The 19871-nt window shown below is 30.7% G+C and overlaps 1 protein-coding gene across 7 annotated transcripts in view; it reads right to left on the bottom strand.

Annotated features, from left to right (window-relative positions):
* Positions 1-19871, bottom strand: part of LOC134687095 (mitogen-activated protein kinase kinase kinase 7-like) — a 65403-nt gene that overhangs the window by 22327 nt on the left and 23205 nt on the right. For all 7 annotated transcript variants that reach the window (XM_063547074.1, XM_063547075.1, XM_063547077.1 and 4 more), the window contains 3 exons: positions 17502-17572; positions 15829-15888; positions 1645-1700 (listed from right to left, as the gene is read on the bottom strand). In XM_063547074.1, the coding sequence (XP_063403144.1) occupies positions 1645-1700; positions 15829-15888; positions 17502-17572 (187 nt within the window). The remainder of the gene's footprint in view (positions 1-1644; positions 1701-15828; positions 15889-17501; positions 17573-19871) is intronic.

Raw genomic sequence — 19871 nt, 5'->3', positions numbered from 1 at the left:
TTGTTTTCTCCACATTTTAAAATCATTTTTATATCTATGATCTACACACAGACTCCTGTCGGCTCCATTCAGATGTATTCCGTAGCTAAACAGAAGCTGTAAAAATGGTTTTTAAAGAGCAATTCGTTTTTCTGTATAATCGAGAAAAGAAAAAGTGTTTCAAAGATTCATTCTTGCCATAAAGGCCAATGTTATAAAGTTTCAATGAGAATGACTTTTTTCAAACTAATGATTGTCAATTTGTAATTATAAACATAGACAAACAAAACTGAAAGAATTTTTTTCATTTTTCTGCAAGTTGAAACGTCTCAGTTTGCAGCAACTCCCAGATTATTTAAAATTTAAAGCACCGAATTATTTTCAAAATAATATCAGCTGTCCACATCAAGTTTTTCTAATTAAATTTCATCTTATTAATAATCTTTTAACATGTAATAGACCTTAAAACATTTAAGCTGTTCCATTTTTAACTATTTCATTCATCCAACATCAATGTGATTAACTTGGTTATTTTTTATATAAATTCTTGATGAAATAAAAGCCAGAAATATGCTTCAAACATAATTCATAATAAATTGACTGACTATTTTGAAAAGATTTACTTCTAAAATTAACACATTAATGAAACCCTATGTAAAAGCTTAATTTTGTAGCATAAATCTCTAACATATATAAATATTAATGAAAGAAAATAATTAAAATGTCAATCTGAGAAAAAAACAAAAACAATTCTGGTATTATGTAAACATGTAACTCTACAGGACTTCACTTAAAACAACCTCATAACTCACGATTTTTGCACTTTTCTTGTGCCAAAACACATGCTTTTTAAATTTTACAGATTTTTCAAATTCGGTTTCCACTTTTTGTATTGTAATTAGAAACATACAAAAGAATTATCATAATAATTAGATTTGGATGTTAAATGTATTTCTACTAGGTTTAACTAATCCAATGATAATTTATGCTTATTAAAATCTTAGTGTCCGCCCATATTCATGTTTTTGAACTTAACTGGCGATAACTATAGAGAACTATAGTACATGGATGCCCCACTTGCACTATCATTTTCTAAATCAGTGGACCGTGAAAAAATATAACTTGGCAGTAAAAATAGAGATCATACCATAGCTATCATGTGTTCTAAGTTTCAACTTGATTGGATTTTAACTTGTATCCCCATCAAAAACTACCTTTACTAAAAACTTCAACATGAAGACAGACGAAATATAGAACAGACACAGACAGAAAAACATAGTGCCCCTCCACTATCACAGATGGGGTATAAAAATATATCAAACAAGAATTTTTGTCTTTAATTTTAAATATACTATGCCCTTTCAATGTTAAGTGAACAGTAAAACCTGGTCAAAACCTTTCTGTGGTACATATTAAAACATTAATGTGTCTATAGTACACGGATGCCCCACTCACATTACATGTGAAATTGGGGTAAAAACTTTAATTGGACATTAAAATTAGAAAGATCATATCATAAAAGAACAGGTGTACTAAGTTTTAAGTTGATTGGACTTCAACTTCATCAAAAACTACCTTGACCAAAAACTATAACCTGAACTTCGTACTATCATTTTCTATGTTCAGTGGACCGTGAAATTGGGGTATGACAAAATGTGTACTCACTTTCGCTGTATAAGTAAAGCTAGCTCTGTCTGTACTTTAAGGTATTCTTGAGCAAGCTGTAATGAAATAAAATAATGGTTGTTATTACAGTCAAATGAATGAAAGCTAAATGCCTTGATCAGCATTACAGCAATACAAAAAATTTGATTTTTTGATTTTATGTTTTTTATAATGCCACTTTTGGGCTATTTGGTCATGGCCAGTTTTTATTGGTGGCGGAAGGCAGAGTGCCCAGAGAAAACAACTGACCTAAATTATGACCAAACTACAATCCTAGTCAATTCATATTGGAGTCAAGTGCACCTGATTTGCTGGACTGACAGATGGACAGACAGACATATGGAGTGCAAACCTAATGTGCCCTTTGACTTCATCTAGAGTTTTATAGAAATCAAGCTTTTCAAATAAATTGCAAATGCATCTAGCTATAAAATATGAAGACATAATCCAATTGATGGTGTAAAGCCTTCATAGCATATATCAACCAGATGCTCCGCAGGGCGTAGCTTTATACGACCGCAGAGGTTGAACCCTGAACGGTTGGGGCAAGTATGGACACAACATTCAAGCTGGATTCCGCTTTAAATTTGGATTGTGATTAAAAAGTTGACACAGCATAGGTTTCTGACACAGAATGAATGTATTCAAATGAACTTAAAATTTTTGTTTTCTCTTAGAGCAATTCACTATGCTGTTGAATATTAATCCTGTCAAAAAAATGTTTGAAGAAATTTTCTTTTTATTTATGAAATTTCAAATGAGAAAAATTGAACCCAATTTTTTAATCACATCCCCCTTTCCCTTATTCCAAAACTAATTTCAATTAAAATATTCTAATGGAGTTTGCAACAATTACTACTCATTTAAATACATCATAAAATATTAAGATGTAAAAAAAGTGCTTGTTATCACTAAATGGTAAAGATTATTTAAATTTATCAGTTGGTAGTAAAAAGTGAATATACATTGTATATTGAATATAACAAAGATTTAAGTTGATTCTGGACAAAGAAAGATAACTCCAATTAAAAAAAAATCTTGCAGATATTTCTTGCTTACTATACTGGACAAAGAAAGATAACTCTTAATTAAAAAAAAATATTGCTATTTCACAATATTGTGAAATTAGATATTTCTTGCCATTGCACAATACTGTGCAATTGAAAAGACTTGCTATTGCACAATACTTAATATAATAATTTTAGATCCTGATTTGGACCAACTTGAAAACTGGGCCCATAATCAAAAATCTAAGTACATGTTTAGATTCAGCATATCAAAGAGGCCCAAGAATTTAATTTTTGTTAAAATCAAACTTAGTTTAATTTTGGACCCTTTGCACTTTAATTTAGACCAATTTTAATACTGGACCAAAAATTAAGAATCTACATACACAGTTAGATTTGGCATATCAAAGAACCCCAATTATTCAATTTTTGATGAAATCAAACAATGTTTAATTTTGGACCTAGATTTGGGCCAACTTGAAAACTGGGCCAATAATCAAAAATCTAAGTACATTTTTAGATTCAGCATATCAAAGAACCCCAAGGTTTCAATTTTTGTTAAAATCAAACTAAGTTTAATTTTGGACCCTTTGGACCTTAATGTAGACCAATTTGAAAACGGGACCAAAAATTAAGAATCTACATACACAGTTAGATTCGGCATATTAAAGAACCCCAATAATTCAATTTTGATGAAATCAAACAAAGTTTAATTTTGGACCCTTTGGGCCCCTTTTTCCTTAACTGTTGGGACCAAAACTCCCAAAATCAATACCAACCTTCCTTTTATAGTCATAACCCTTGTGTTTAAATTTCATAGATTTCTATTTACTTATACTAACGCTATGGTGCGAAAACCAAGAAAAATGCTTATTTGGGTCCCTTTTTGGCCCCTAATTCCTAAACTGTTGGGACAGAAACTCCCAAAATCAATACAAACCTTCCTTTTGTGGTCATAAACATTGTGTTTAAATTTCATTGATTTCTATTAACTTTAACTAAAGTTATTGTGCGAAAATCAAGAATAATGCTTATTTGGGCCCTTTTTTGGCCCCTAATTCCTAAACTATTGAAACCAAAACTCCCAAAATCAATCCCAACCTTTCTTTTGTGGTCATAAACCTTGTGTCAAAATTTCATAGATTTCTATTTACATAAACTAAAGTTATAGTGCGAAAACCAAGAAAATGCTTATTTGGGCCCTTTTTGGCCCCTAATTCCTAAAATGTTGGGACCAAAACTCCCAAAATCAATACCAGCCTTCCTTTTATGGTCATAAACCTTGTGTTAAAATTTCATAGATTTCTATTCACTTTTACTAAAGTTAGAGTGCGAAAACTAAAAGTATTCGGACGACGACGACGACGACGCCAACGTGATAGCAATATACGACGAAATTTTTTTCAAAATTTGCGGTCGTATAAAAACACAGAAACAGTACAAATATATTTATTATTTGGCTAAAAGTTGTTCCATCAAAATAGTCAAGGTATAATAAATGTTTTTTTCCCCCTGCAATTTGTGAAAAACAGCATTACATTTATGGAATTAATTGATGTATTATATGTTCGTTCAATAATTCTTTTGTATGATGTTGTTTTTTTTTTTAGAAATATACAAAATACTCAGCCCTTAATATCAGTTATTTTAAGATTAGTCAGTGCTTAATTTTGTGACATAAAACATGAATTAAACTGCAAAAATGGAAATTTTATATATAAAACACATTTACAACAATTTTGCTGCAGAAATGAATCTTGTATGTCCATGATGAATATCTATATAAACACTTTTAAACTAATTTTACTGTGTCACAGTTAAAAACAGAGTATAATTTAATTTGATTATTTTGGCCAATTTTTGGTACAGTTCAAAATAACACTGGAGAGCCAACCACTTTTAAATATGCGTCATGCAAAACTTCAATAGTTTGGAATAGAGCATAGTCTGAGTAATTCAAGTATATCCAGAAAATGTCAATTTTTAAGGGACAAAAAAATAGATAGATAGATATGGATGGGTTTACATACAGTGGCAAATATTAGATACACACCAAGAAGAAATCAACGTGCATTTGTATTATAAATAAACTCATCATAGATATAAAGGAACAGCACTCCAGAAAGGTATGAGTAGCACAACCCAAATTCAAACTGAGGTAATAAGCATTGTGTGCAAGTTTTATAGTATTTGATTCATGCAAACTTAAGTTAGAAACGGTAACGAATAAAATACACATTTTTTTTTCAATTTTGGAAAGGGGCAAATCATACTCTAGACATCAGTAAAAGTGACACAACTCAAATTCAAACTTGATCTGTGTTTTATGGTAATAAGCATTGTATATAAATTTCATAACATTTGGTTGAGGCAAACTTTAAAAGTTAGAGAATGGAAACAAATTTTTTGGAAGTCCCTACAGACAGACAATACCCCATCCGCCATGTCAGGGACACATAAATCATATACAAGTTAAGGCGGTACCTAACACTACAGGGAGATAACTCTGTAAAGTCAGCTAAATGTTTTAATTACGTTGTGTTGTGAAGGGAATATCAAGCTTCTCAATGATCAAAATAGGTGTTTGTCAAACTGCTAACCAGTGACATAACGGTTTGTTCAAAATTTTAGAAATTTTCATATTTTTGTTAAAGGGTCAAAGTAAATACATTGTCAAAATTTTACGAAATTAACGAGCCAAGTTGATTTTAGTGAAAGTGTTGGGTAACACCTTAAGCATGTGCAGGAAACTTTGAACACCACAGAAAGTGTGATGAAAGAGGGGGGCATTAAGAGGACCAAATTTAGTTTTTTTTTCTCAGTCTAATGTGTGGTAAAGCTGCATCTTTATCTAGTTATTTTTTTACTGAAAATACTAATGAGATACAAATCAAGATTTCCCAGTTTAATTCTACACATCTTGCATCAACTTAAAAAAACAACCACAAACAAATATAAACCTACAAACATATTGGTCAATTTATGATTCCAACCTCCTGTCCAAATTACCCAAATTCTCATATATAAAACAATTAATGATATCAAATAATAAAAAAACAGTTAAACAATTCTTTTCTCCTTTGAGAACCAGCCAAGTTTGATGGTACCCTTGTCACAATCTATTACCTACTATTATATATTAGTAAAACTTCAAAGTACCACAGTCTTTATCTAATGTTTCATGTGTGATGGCCTGTGAAGTTTTGATGTGGAGATTTAATAATTTCCACTCACTGCTGGGATTATAAATTTAGACTGATTTATCGGTGTGTACAAAAAAATCTTTAATTAATTATAATAGACATGTTTTTAGTATGCTTTATGGTATCCATTTGTAAAGGGCATCTGAAAATGCTAGTTAAATAATTTCATTGAGAACATTATTGTTTCCCTCTTCAAATATGATAGCTATTAAAGCAAATACAATTTTCTCTTCCTGGTAATGAGGAAGTATATTCAAAAGTGGAGAACAAAATCAAACTTTAAGAATGCTACATTTGAAGTTGGGCATGCTATTCAAAGTATCAACCATTTTCAGGACAAGATGGTAAAATATAAAGCAGGGTTCATCAATTATCAGGTCTAAACTTCACCCACAAGAAAATCAAGATAGACATAAAGGTCACTTTATAGTATTCTACAAATGGAAATGCATACTGATATAAACCAGATGCTCCGCAGGGCGTAGCTTTATACGACCGCAGAGGTTGAACCCTGAACGGTTGGGGCAAGTATGGACATAACATTCAAGCTGGATTCAGCTCTAAATTTGGATTGTGATTAAATAGTTGACACAGCATAGGTTTCTGACACAGAATGAATGTGTTCTAATGAACTTAAAATTTTTGTTTTCTCTTGGAGCAATTCACTATGCTGTTGAATATTATTCCTCTCAAAAAAATGTTTGAAGAAATTTTCTTTTTATTTATGAAATTTCAAATGAGAAAATTGAACCCATTTTTTTTAATCACATCCCCCTTTCCCTTATTCCAAAACTAATCTCAATTAAAATTTCTAATGGAGTTTGCAACAATTACTACTCATTTAAATACATCATAAAATATTAAGATGTAAAAAAACTGCTTGTTATCACTGAATGGTAAAGATTATTTTAATTTATCAGTTGGTAGTAAAAAGTGAATATACATTGTATATTGTATATATAACAAAGATTTAAGTTGATTCTGGACAAAGAAAGATAACTCTAAATAAAAAAAAATCTTACAATTAGATATTTCTTGCTTACTATTCTGGACAAAGAAAGATAACTCTAATTAAAAACAAAATTGCTATTTCACAATATTTTGCAATAAGATATTTCTTGCCATTGCGCAATACTGTGCAATTGAAAAGACTTGCTATTGCACAAAACTTAATATAATAATTTTAGATCCTGATTTGGACCAACTTGAAAACTGGGCCCATAATCAAAAATCTAAGTACATGTTTGGATTCAGCATATCAAAGAACCCCAAGATTTAAATTTTTGTTAAAATCAAACTAAGTTTAATTTTGGACCCTTTGGACTTTAATGTAGACCAATTTGAAAACAAGATCAAAAATGAGGAATCTACATACACAGTTAGATTTGGCATATCAAAGAACCCAATTTATTCAATTTTTGATGAAATCAAACAAAGTTTAATTTTGGACCCCGATTTGGACCAACTTGAAAACTGGGCCGATAATCAAGAATCTAAGTACATTTTTAGATTCAGCATATCAAAGAACCCAACCGATTAATTTTTTGTCAAAATCAAACGAAGTTTAATTTTGGACCCTTTGGACCTTAATGTAGACCAATTTAAAAACGGGACCAAAAGTTAAAAATCTACATACACAGTTAGATTCAGAATATCAAAGAACCCCAATTATTCAATTTTGATGAAATCAAACAAAGTTTAATTTTGGACCTTTTGGGCCCCTTATTCCTAAACTGTTGGGACCAAAACTCCCAAAATCATTACCAACCTTCCTTTTATGGTCATATACCTTGTGTTTTAATTTCAGAGATTTCTATTTACTTATACTAAAGTTATGGTGCGAAAACCAAGAAAATGTTTATTTGGGTCCCTTTTTGGCCCCTTATTCCTAAACTGTTGGGACCTAAACTCCCAAAATCAATACCAACCTTCCTTTTGTAGTCATAAACATTGTGTTTAAATTTCATTATTTTCTATTTACTTAAACTAAAGTTATTGTGCGAAAACCAAGAATAATGCTTATTTGGGCCCTTTTTTGACCCCTAATTCTTACACTGTTGAAACCAAAACTCCCAAAATCAATCCCAACCTTTCTTTTGTGGTCATAAACCTTGTGTCAAAATTTCATAGATTTCTATTAACTTAAACTAAAGTTATAGTGCGAAAACCAAGAAAATGCTTATTTGGGCCCTTTTTGGCCCCTAATTCCTAAAATGTTGGGACCAAAACTCCCAAAATCAATACCAACCTTCCTTTTGTGGTCATAAACCTTGTGATAAAATTTTATAGATTTATATTCACTTTTACTAAAGTTAGAGTGCGAAAACTAAAAGTATTCGGACGACGCCAACGTGATAGCAATATACGACGAAATTTTTTTCAAAATTTGCGGTCGTATAAAAAGAAGATGTGGTATGATTGCCAATGAGACAACTGTCCACAAAAGACCAAAATGACACAAACATTTACAATTATAGGTCACAGTACGTGAGAATCCATTTTTTTTCATGGGCACCAATTTTCATGAATAAAGGAATATTTGTATTTTTGTGGATATATTTTACGTAGTTTTACAAAAGTCAGCATGCTCATGACCAATTGAAAATGCTCCCTTTATTGGACATTTAAATTTGTGAGTCAAAAGTACCCAGGAAATCAACTAAAATCAGTATCCAAAAATACTAAATACAGTACATATTATATATGGTCCAAAACTAAGTAAAAGGTGTGAACAAATTCCCAAACAGCATCAATAAAATGTTTATTCTAGAGATGCAAAGGAGTATAAGGTTTGTGACCAATAAAACTGTTCTCACCCTAGGATATTTTGTGCCTGTACCAAGTCTAACTATCTGGAGTCCTGGACCTTGTGTTGATTGTTGATATCTAGTCGGTACCTCACTGTCCAAGGTTAGGGGAAGCGTAAAATAATTTTTTAAACATGCTGCATTTGTCCTAAGTGTCCTAAGTCAGGATCCTGTTATTCAGAGGTTATCCTTTGTTGATGTTGTTCATAAGTCTTTTTTTTCCCCATTTTTTATATGGATTAGACGGTTGTGGTTTCCTGTTTGAATTTTTTTAAACTAGTCATTTTGGGGCTTTTTATAGCTTGCTGTTTGATGTAAGCCAAAACTGTGTTGAAGGACGCAGTTTGATGTATTATTGTTTACTTTTACACATTGTTACCTGGATGGAGAGTTCTATCATTGACCCTCATACCACATCTTCCTATTTATGTGTATTGTGTGACTGTTAAAATGGATCTAGATTTGCATTATATTGATTAACATGCAGGCAATTGACCGATATCCTTGAGAGAGGACTACTAACCAATGACCGCAGATTTATTCGTCAATATTATATCAACAAAGTGCACAATATATAACATATTTCTTGAACTTCTTTTTACTCTAAACGTATCAGACATTTTAATAGTCATAGAACTTGTCATATATCACATGGTCAAAAGAATAACTCGCTAATTAAAGGCCATAAACTGTCATTAGTTGATCTTCAACAGAAGCGCCCAATCAATGGTACAAAATGGGTTATCCTTTGAAAATTACGATCTTTGGAAATTACATCTAAGACAAAAATGCTATGTTTTATGATATTCCCATGTTAACGATTAGATTGCATTAATTCAGGGTTAAAGGACGCTTTGATGGAATATTAGTTAATTATTTTGGATGTAATGACATTATAATTTTGTTTAAATGCTTGGCTATGAATTCCTAATGGATTACCATACTTCTGTACTTGTTAATTTATAGCGGTATGACCAAGATTAACACTGATGTCAAGTCAGTTCAACAAATAAAAAGAACAATTACCGTGCTTAATTCTATTTGCACAAAAGGGAATACTGTATATTTAGCAGGTCAATACATCAACTTGCTATTCTCCAGATTAGTCTCAAAATAGGAATCCCCTTTCTATACTGGATATTTTCAGTGGCCGATCTACTCCAGTCATGCTTCAGTAATTCTATTAATAATCAGCAAAATTTTTCTCAGAAAAGGGGAGAATTTTGTTTTATTGGATGTTTATAGAAACAAAACTCATGTAAAATCTAATTCAAAGTTCAATTCAAACATGCAACCATAAGATTTCAGCAAATTTATATTTTATCTTAATTTAAGTATTTCTAATTTTTTTTAAAACGAAAATTTTTAAATATTTCATTTTAAATGTCAAAAATCCATATTTTTTTTTGTCATTGTATAAAAGAAATAACAACTATTTCATATTTGATAATAAACAAACAATTTCACTCCTGACATGTTTACTCGTACAATTACATCATAAGTCATTTATCTCTGAACGATAATGAAAATTATAACCATCAAAAATAGCTATTAAAATATTTTCTTTTTCTACGATGATGAATACATTTGAGTTTTTGGATCATTTATCATCAGATATAACCATCAGAACTTTATCCCACATTTTTAGAAGCATCTGATTTAAAAGCATAAATCGCAATTTAGTCTCATTATTTGTACATTAAAGACGCTGATAAAAGATGACCTTAACCTTTAGCATTATACAAGTGTGGTTTGTATGAAAATTATTTTAAAACAACGATTTTTTAATGAAAATTTTTTCTTCAAGTGATGATATTGAAAGAGTTTAAAATAGGCATTTTTTTTATTTCTTAATGCAGGGGTAGATCCAGTTGGCGAGTGCTAGGGTTGGGACTCCCAATTTTTTGGGATGATCAATGCATTTGAATGGGAATATAATAAGGTTGGAACCCCCCTTATCCTTGAAATGCTCCTTAGTAACTGCAAAATGATAGAAATATTTCTAGTAGCCTATCTGGAAATGTTTGTCCGCCTGAGGTCATTCATTACATTGTATAAAATGCATACTTTGAATGCTTTTTTTTAAGTTGACATAATGGTAGAGGGGTCAAAGGCTTTTAAAAGGTTACCCATTACGAAGATCAAAGATGTTAAAAAACACTGCCTTGTGTTCAGGGGTCGAATTTAAGCTTTTTTGTGTACTGGCCCGCCGGACCACTGGACTGAAAACTCTACTGGTCCAGCTCCAAATCTACTGGTCCTTCAAAAATGACATTAATTCGACATGTGCTGTTCTGATTGCTTATGAGCAAGTACAGAATCCAATCTGAAATTTGACGATCCTGTTACGAAAATACATTTCCTATCTGGGTCTGTCACTGCAAATTTTTCACATATTGTACAGTTCATTAAATTCCGATCTACTATAAAACGCAACCATTCAGGATCTTTTTCCCATGATTTTTGGTTTTGCGTTTCCTTATGTCACTTTCGTATACTTTATTTCGATCTTCCTTTTGATCTTCAGTTATCTTAATTTTTTTGTCCGGCGGTTTAACTCCTTCCAAAAATTTCCACTTTTATATTGTTGTGAAGGACGCTCACCGAAAATATTAATTAATTTGATCAATTGTAATACCCCCAAGTACCGTGTAATTGTTTTTACAGGTAAATTGTTTTGTAAACAAACGGAAATTGCGATGCAATCAGTGATTTTTTATTTTATCGACAAATTCCTACTTCACCAGCTGACAAAATCGACTGGTCAGACGCAAATTATACTAGTCCAGGACTACCGGACTAGCGCTTATTTTGACCCCTGCTTGTGTTACCAAGATGACACTTATCCCTAACTCCATGAAAAAATTTGACACTTATCCATAACTTCATAGTAAAAAATTGACACTTATCCATAACCCCATTATGTAACAATAAAAAGTACTTATTTTAGTCTCTAATAAATCCAACAGCAGACATGCCTACCATGCATAGAACAATAAAAGAACATTAGTTCTTCCCTATACTAATATTGCTCTTGTAATTTCATGTTGAGGAGCAGCACGATATGGCTCAAACTTAAATCAAACCAAAAATCAATGTTGAGTTTCAGCATGAAATGACTTAGTCCTAATCAAACCAAAAATCGTACAGTCTCGAATAACAAAATAAAAACATCTGTCAGACACGGAAAGAAGATAGTTTCTATTTATTTAATTTCTTTTTCACATTTTCACAAGTAATGTTGCATCATTTGCACTTGACAGAGAATTAGATCTTCGTGTTTTGACAGTTGTGTCTAGATTTATCCGATTTATATTTCAACGCTGCTAAAAAAATAAGTGGCTTGTAAATGCACTGGTATTCTATCCCGTTGTAATTACATACAGGATAACCATTAGATAAGAAATGTGGTTTGAACTTAGTCTTAGTATGTTACATAACTCCAATTTCATAACGTTTTCTCTGTTAAATGATTGACAATTGCCATTAAGATAGGCTATTCCCCATACAATAACACTTACAAATAGGAGGAAAAGGGCATAATTATTTTTAAGACACTGACCTAAAAGTAGAACTGAATCAAAAAACCCTGTCATAAAATATAGATCACAGTGACCTTAATTAAACTGAACTGAATTGTATTTACAAGTACATTTTAAAACATAAACACCATTGATATATCTATAAACTAAACTTGTGAAAAAGGCACCAAAAAAAAAGAACTTGAGTTTTGGGATTTATACTATAGAATTGAAACATGACTGACTTAAATCTAAATAGATCTGAGAATAAATAAATAGGAAAACAAATGATTTGAATGTTTTTAATGATCTTAACTGGCTAAACAGCCCTGTCCATGCCACCTTTTATATATGACCTTATAAAGGGAAATAACTCTTGAATGATAACAGTGACACTACTCAAATTAAACCAAGATCTGAGTTTTGTGATGATTATCATTGTGTATAAGTTTCATAACATTTGGTTAAGGCAAACTCTAGTTGGAAAAAAAAAAATCTTTTGAGACAGAAGGACGGACGGATCGATGGAAGGACAAATGTAAGTTCAGATGAAAAAGGGTAAAACTTATATATGACTATCATTCTGATCTGAAACAGTACTATAAAGTTATAACCTTCAACGATCCCCCAACAGCAATTGCAGAAGCCTTCAAATTCTAATAAATGTTATGATAAAGCATAAAAGTAACTACTTCAAATCAAAAAGACTTAAATTATCTAGTTTCTAAATAACAGAACTGGCAGAAATAGGGTGTTTAATTTTACATTTTCAATTCAACCTTGGTAATTTAGTTGTTTATTCTTCTAACAGATTTAATCCTCACAAAAATACTAAATGCTTGTAGTTAATTATTTACATATTGGCTAGAATTAAATTCAAATTTACACCTATCCCTTGCTAATCCTTAACAGGTGATAATAACTACCGTTAATGTGAACATCACACTTGTTTTTAATCCAAAGATTCGTTGAAGAATTTTGTAACTTGCAAAAATTATTTTATGATGCAAACCAAACCAAAAAACATTTTATTTTTTCCCGTCTTATTCATTAACGACTAATTTGAAAATTCCCTGAAAATGGAAAAAGCTATCAATTTGTAATAATTGTTTAGATGCTATGAATAGCATTTGTTTTTCAGAAAAGATATTGCGCCAACAGAACTTTTTTTATCATATATCATGCTTTTATAATTATGTTGAAATTAAGTACAATAAAATTTAAGCTATGTAATATAAAAACTGTAATCAGGGAAAGAATCGTGCCAATTGCACTCGGATAAAGATGGCAGAGTTTGTCATTACGAATCATGATATCAAATAGAGAAAACATTTTATACAATTTACAATTAATAATGGTTCAGATACCAATTTACGTACAGCATTCTTTGAAGTGAATGAGATATAAAATTTGACGTAGACGAAATAATAACTAACATATCAAAACTATGCTTCACCTGCGATCTAATTGAATCAAACACTTGTTTCATCAATGGTAAACAGCAGCATTTAATAATGGCCTGATACACAAGGAAACGTTCCTCTTTGAAATTTTACGTGTTTTTAAGCAAAATGTGCATCTAGAAAATCTTTTCAAGTACCAATTTAAATTTGAGAGCATTTGGGATTTTCAACATAAATCACTGTTTTATGATCACCGCATTACTCAAAGGATCGTTCTTTTAGATTCTTCTAAATTCATGTTTTGGGATTTGTACGATTTAATTACAAACATTTATAAGATTAATATATCATGTAAAATTTCCCTAAAAATCTATATTAGGAACACGACCACCTTGCTTCATTTTGAAAATAACTTGTAAGAAGAAAAATATCAAACAAGAGCAGACTTTTTGGAAGATGTGATTGACAGAGAAATAGTGTTGAAAGAGAATGTCAGTTTCTCTAATTTTCATGCTTTTTATACATTTCCTGAACAGTGTGAGAAAAATATTTCTAATCTCTAGTGAAAAATTTGTTCTCGGCAAATGATTGGTAGAAATTTTATTGTGACGTTAAATTTTCTTTGTTTCTTCTAAATTTTCCTATTGTGACGTCATGAAAAAAGGCGACCATGCCTGATGACATCACATGAAAAGTACACAACTTTCTTCAAATCTTTGAAAAAGAATTGGATAAAAATCATTAGAGAAACAGATTTCACAATTATAACTTGTGTTTATGATATTTCTCCACTCTCCGCAAAGCCTCACGCTTTAAATATTAAAATTTAACTGTCTCAGCGGAGAAATATCGTAACACACTTGTTACAGTTGTGGAATCTTTATTTTTGTCTTTCATCAGAAAATTGTAGTTTTAGAACTTTCAATAATTTCAGACAAAGTATCATTAACGGCGTTTTCTATTTTAAGGAATTGATCAATTACTAAATGAAAAATACAAATGTAGTTGGTACATGTAATCCATAACAGTAGTGCATCTGTTCTTTCAGATACGCAGGACTACATGTAGGTTGACCACAATAATATTTTTGTAATGAATTATAGCGAACCCTATTGAACCTTTCTATAGATTCACCTGCAAGTTACCTGTCCATTTAAACTTTTGGCAGTTCTATTGTCCCATCTAACAAATACAACAGGTATTGTTCTCTGTATAGTTTATTCACCAGGACCTTTAAATTTCTTCTAAGAGAAATATATCACTCATTGATTAATTTACCTGAGTTAAAAATTTATCTGCTAAATTAGATGGAAATAACATGTGTACTATTTACAAAAAACTGTATATGAGTTTGAATGTATTATATTTTCAATCTGTTGAATGTAAACACTGATTCAAACACTAATAAAAGTTGATTCCTAAAAAAAATTAACATTATTCCTATTTCCAAAAAAAATTTGATAAAAAAACCCTAAAAATGTTGATGGGGGCACAGTAACAGTTTACATATTAAAAGTATTCTATAACTAAACAAAAACTAAAATATGCAAATTTTCATACGAACAATACTTTTTATTTTAAAAACAAACTGTTTATGATTAAGTTATTATTTATTTTGAACATATTGAAAAAAATATTACAAATGTTTAATAAACACGAAATCACAGGCTTTTTTTTTTTATGTGAAACATGTAATTTCTATCAATTTAGCAGATAAATTTTCTACTGAGGTAGATTAATCGATGAGTGATATATTTCTCTTAGAAGAAATTTAAAGGTCTTAGTAAATAAACTATACAGAGAACAATACCTGTTGTATTTGTTAGATGGGACAATAGAACTGTCAAAAGTTTAAATGGACAGGTAACTTGCAGGTGAATCTATAGAAAGGTTCAATAGGGTTCGCTATAATACTCCATAGATCTACCATTTCTTTTCCTTTTATTTTCATATATTTTGCATATGTGATCAAATGACACTTATTCTTTATAACCTATAACCTTTATATTAAATAGGGTACACTCTTTTTCTTTTAAATGAGCACCATAAAACAAAATTTAGTATGAGTAGAGTTCTTGTATATTGGCACATAGGGTATAAAAGTTAAACTTTCATGTTATAAACAGTTGAGATTTTAAACTTATAATTATATATAGTTACAACCTCTTTCAGTTGGCAACAAAATCACAATTTCACAACGGGGAGTTGGAGGGAGGAAATAAAGATATTTTATTTGGTCTTACCTCACAATGCTGTTGGTATATTTCCATTGATTCCTGACTTGGGGGGTAAGGTGTTATTGGCTGAAATGAAGAAGAGTATATGTTAACCTATATTTGTCTTGTGTACAATTTGGAAATTAGTATGGGGTTCATTATCACTGAACTAGTATATATTTGTTTAGGGGCCAGCTGAAGGATGCCTCCGGGTGCGGGAATTTCTCGCTACATTGAAGACCTGTTGGTGACCTTCTGCTGTTGTTTTTTTTATTTGGTCGGGTTGTTGTCTCTTTGACACATTCCCCATTTCCATTCTCAATTTTATTGTATACAAGCAGTGGTATCATCTTTTGTTTTGTTTATAAGTGTTTTTTTGTTTTAACTAAAATTTGAAATCAGATAACTGTAAAGTGACTACCAGAATGCAAGAGTATAAAGATAGTGTAAATTGACTGAATTTCCTAAAAAAACAAACTCAGATTTCTTTCCTGAATTTTTGTTACATATGCGTTTGTTTTATTATAAAAGACATATGCTTTTTTCCTCTACCTAAAATCTATACAACTTTTCATTATCTGCAGCTTTAAATTTACTTTTGATTTATTTTTTTCCATTCAGAAACAACATTCGTGAATTTCATGGGGAAAGACAAACCATGGTTTAAAAGTTCAAGAAGAATAATTCCTAATAAGTATGTATTTAAACTTTGTCAATGCAAAGGAATTCATTATCTACAAATATACTATTTTACTATGTATCCACAAAATAAATTGCATCGCTTAGTGCAGCTGAATATGACCGCAGATGTCCAACCCTGAACAGTTGTGGCAAAAATGGGCACAATATTCACGCTTGATACAGGTCAGAATTTGGATTGTAATTAAATATTTGACACATAATAGGCTCTGACTGTAGTCAAAGAACTTAGAATTGGTTATATGATTTGTATTCTTATATTTTTTGCTTTTGTGCAATACACTATGCTGTTGCAAATTCCCCCCCCCCCCCCCCCTTCACAAAAAAGAAATGTTTACGTCCCCTTTTTTGCTTTAGTGCATTACACTATGCTGTTGCAAATTGACCAAAACTTCCAACCCACTCCTTTAAAAAATTCTTTTTCCACACACACCCTTTTTTTAGGCAAATAGTTCCAAACCGGACATATCTTTATACATAATTTACAAGCAGTGAAAGGAAGGTAAATCCAATCATACACAACATTGTACTTTAAATGTATTTGGATTACCTCCCTTACACTGCCTTTAAATTGTCTATATTGTCCATTAATCAGAAAAACCTAGTTTTGCCCCCATTTTGGTCCCAAATTCCTATATGGTTTGAGCATTAACCCCCCAAAGTCAATCCTAACCATCCCTTTGAGGTATGGAAACTTGTGGTTTAATTCCAGATAGATTCATACACTTAACACAATTTATTGTCTGGAAACTACAAAAATGCTTATTTGTGCCCCTTTTTAGTTCATAATTACTAAACTGTTGGGACCATAATCCCCAAAATCACACAGAATTAAAAAAAAAGAATAATCTTGAAAGAAAAAATCCCGATAAAAATTTGGATTTGCAATACTGATTCCCTGTCAGCATGCATCTCTGTCTCTTAATGTGGTACTTTAGTATATAAGGTTCAAGTACAAATTCAGTAAACTGTTCAATTGATATTCAGAATATATAACTTACCTGTAATTGTTGGTCTAAGGAATGGTAGACCAGATTCATAGCAAACGCTTCAGCATTTGACAGACCAGTACCTATAACAGAACAAATAATATTGATCAATGATAAAATTGTGTAAAGACAATTTTTTTCATTTTTTCTGCATCAAATAATATGACAGCAAGACATCTAATTTTACTAGAATCACTGTTGAATTCTTTGCTTTTCATTGTTTATCTAAAAACACAACCGTGATGGTCTAAAACTCACGGTACAAAGACAGTTGGGAAGATGAAAAAATGGAAAATTTATAAAAGACCTAGGCCTACAGATGTAATAAATCTGTTAGATTGCTATGAACACTCCACAAAAAACAACTTCTACTTGGTCCTGATTAAAATGTTAATAGCTATGTTTTACAAAATATAATGAAATTGTAGTTTCATTAAACAATATCGATATCAGAAAAGTAGGAGTAAATAATATAAATATGTTGTGAGAAAAAAATATTTGTTTGGGTGATATATAGAAAAAAGATTAAAACACAGGAACAAAAAACAACAGTCTACAATGGTTTATGAGCTTTTTAAAATTTAGTAGAAAGTACAACTAACTTTTCTATGACCTAAAATTGTATGTATACAGATTCAGGAGTCTTATCGTGCCTATGCCCGTGTTCGCGCAGGACATTTGGGCTTTTTCATAGGACATTTGCGCTCTTTTTTTTTGACACTTGCGCTTCAAATTATAGGATATTTGCGCTTAAATAAAAGGACATTTGCGCTTAAATTAAAGGACATTTGCGCTTTTGCAATATTTAGTGGTTTCCCTCCTCTTTTATCTGGGTTAAAGACCGGAAGGTTTGACCAGATAGAGATTTTGGATTTTAAAGGTTTTTAAAGATAACCTTCAAAAAGAAAATCTTCTCTTGACTTCGGCAAATTTGGTTTAGATTTTCTTCTTACTCTGTACATAAACTTTGATACAGAGTGAAGCTGTAAATCCTTAGGATGCAAAGAATCTTCACCAACATCTTTTATGACTCAAACTATTAGTAGTCTCATTGTCCGTTTTAATTCTTGCATTACAATTTTCAAGGAACATCTACATGAAAGATCTACACTTTTGAGGGTTTGATCAAAACGATAAAAAAAAACATCATGACATTTACATTTTTTTCAAGTACTATTCCCTATAACTTTAAACTCCATGTCTATGACTGTGTTAACGTGAACTTACTAATGAACAAAAAAAAGTTGAATTTATTTACTTATCAAATAAAATTACATGTAGGTACTATATAGGTAAAAAGCGCAAATGTCTGGTCAATTTAAAACAGGTGAATCAAAATTTAAAGCGCAAATGTCCATACTATTAGAAGTGCAAATGTCCTATCGTTTTACAGGTAAAAAAAGGGTAAACGTCCTGTGCCCCCCCGTGATTGCAAAAAAGAGGAAAATTTCCTATATCTGGAATTCTTCTGTTCAGATGATTGTCTATTTATTGCATACACACCTGTATTTATGTACTTTTACTTCTTAAAGGTACGTTCATGTGCTTGTGTTACTTAAAAAGTATGTACTTATTCTATAATTATAAGATATTACATCTACTTTTCACCAACACGTTCATTTCTGGGACCAATTGTTTTAAATGTTTTGATAACAATCAGTGCTTTCGAAGAAAAGTATGGCTCTATATTTGTTGGATGATTAGATAAACAGAAGGATAGACTAGGTGATTGAAATATTGCCCTCATTTCTAGAGTGTCTATGATTTTTTTTTAAATTCAGAGTAAAGGAATAAGAATGATGATAGTAATAAAGTAAATATCAGACCCTTAAAAACAATAATTTTTCCTTAAAAAAATCAAGTTTTGTAATAAATAAAGAGATTCCAAAACTCCTTTTTTTAACATTCCATATTCCAAACATAAAAAATATATAACTCATAAAAAAAGAAATGAAAATTTTAAATAACTACATGTACCGTAAATTCAGAAATTATTGCATACATTTATTATTGTGATTTTGTCATTTTAAAAGATTATAATGCGATTTTAATTTTTGCGATATTGAGAAAAAAATCCTATTTAACTCATGTAAAATATTTCAAAATGGGAGTTTAAATTATTGCTATTATAACTCTGTCAAATTTTTCGCAATAACAAAAACATCGCATAAATTTCTGAATTTACTGTACATATGTAAAAGAAATCATGCATTTAAATTCAAAGAATTCATGCAAATAAAAATAACTTCCACACAGCTATAACATTTAACCAATGCAATGAACTTCAATGCTCAAAATTAACTAACAAAAGAGGAATAACCCAAGATAAAACAGGAGATTTTAATAGTTTTCTTTTTGTAGTAGGCGGATGGTGTTTCAGTC

This window comes from Mytilus trossulus, chromosome 10, assembly GCF_036588685.1.
Source record: "Mytilus trossulus isolate FHL-02 chromosome 10, PNRI_Mtr1.1.1.hap1, whole genome shotgun sequence".
NCBI lineage: Eukaryota > Metazoa > Mollusca > Bivalvia > Mytilida > Mytilidae > Mytilus > Mytilus trossulus.
This window is presented reverse-complemented; position numbering and strand designations above follow the sequence as displayed.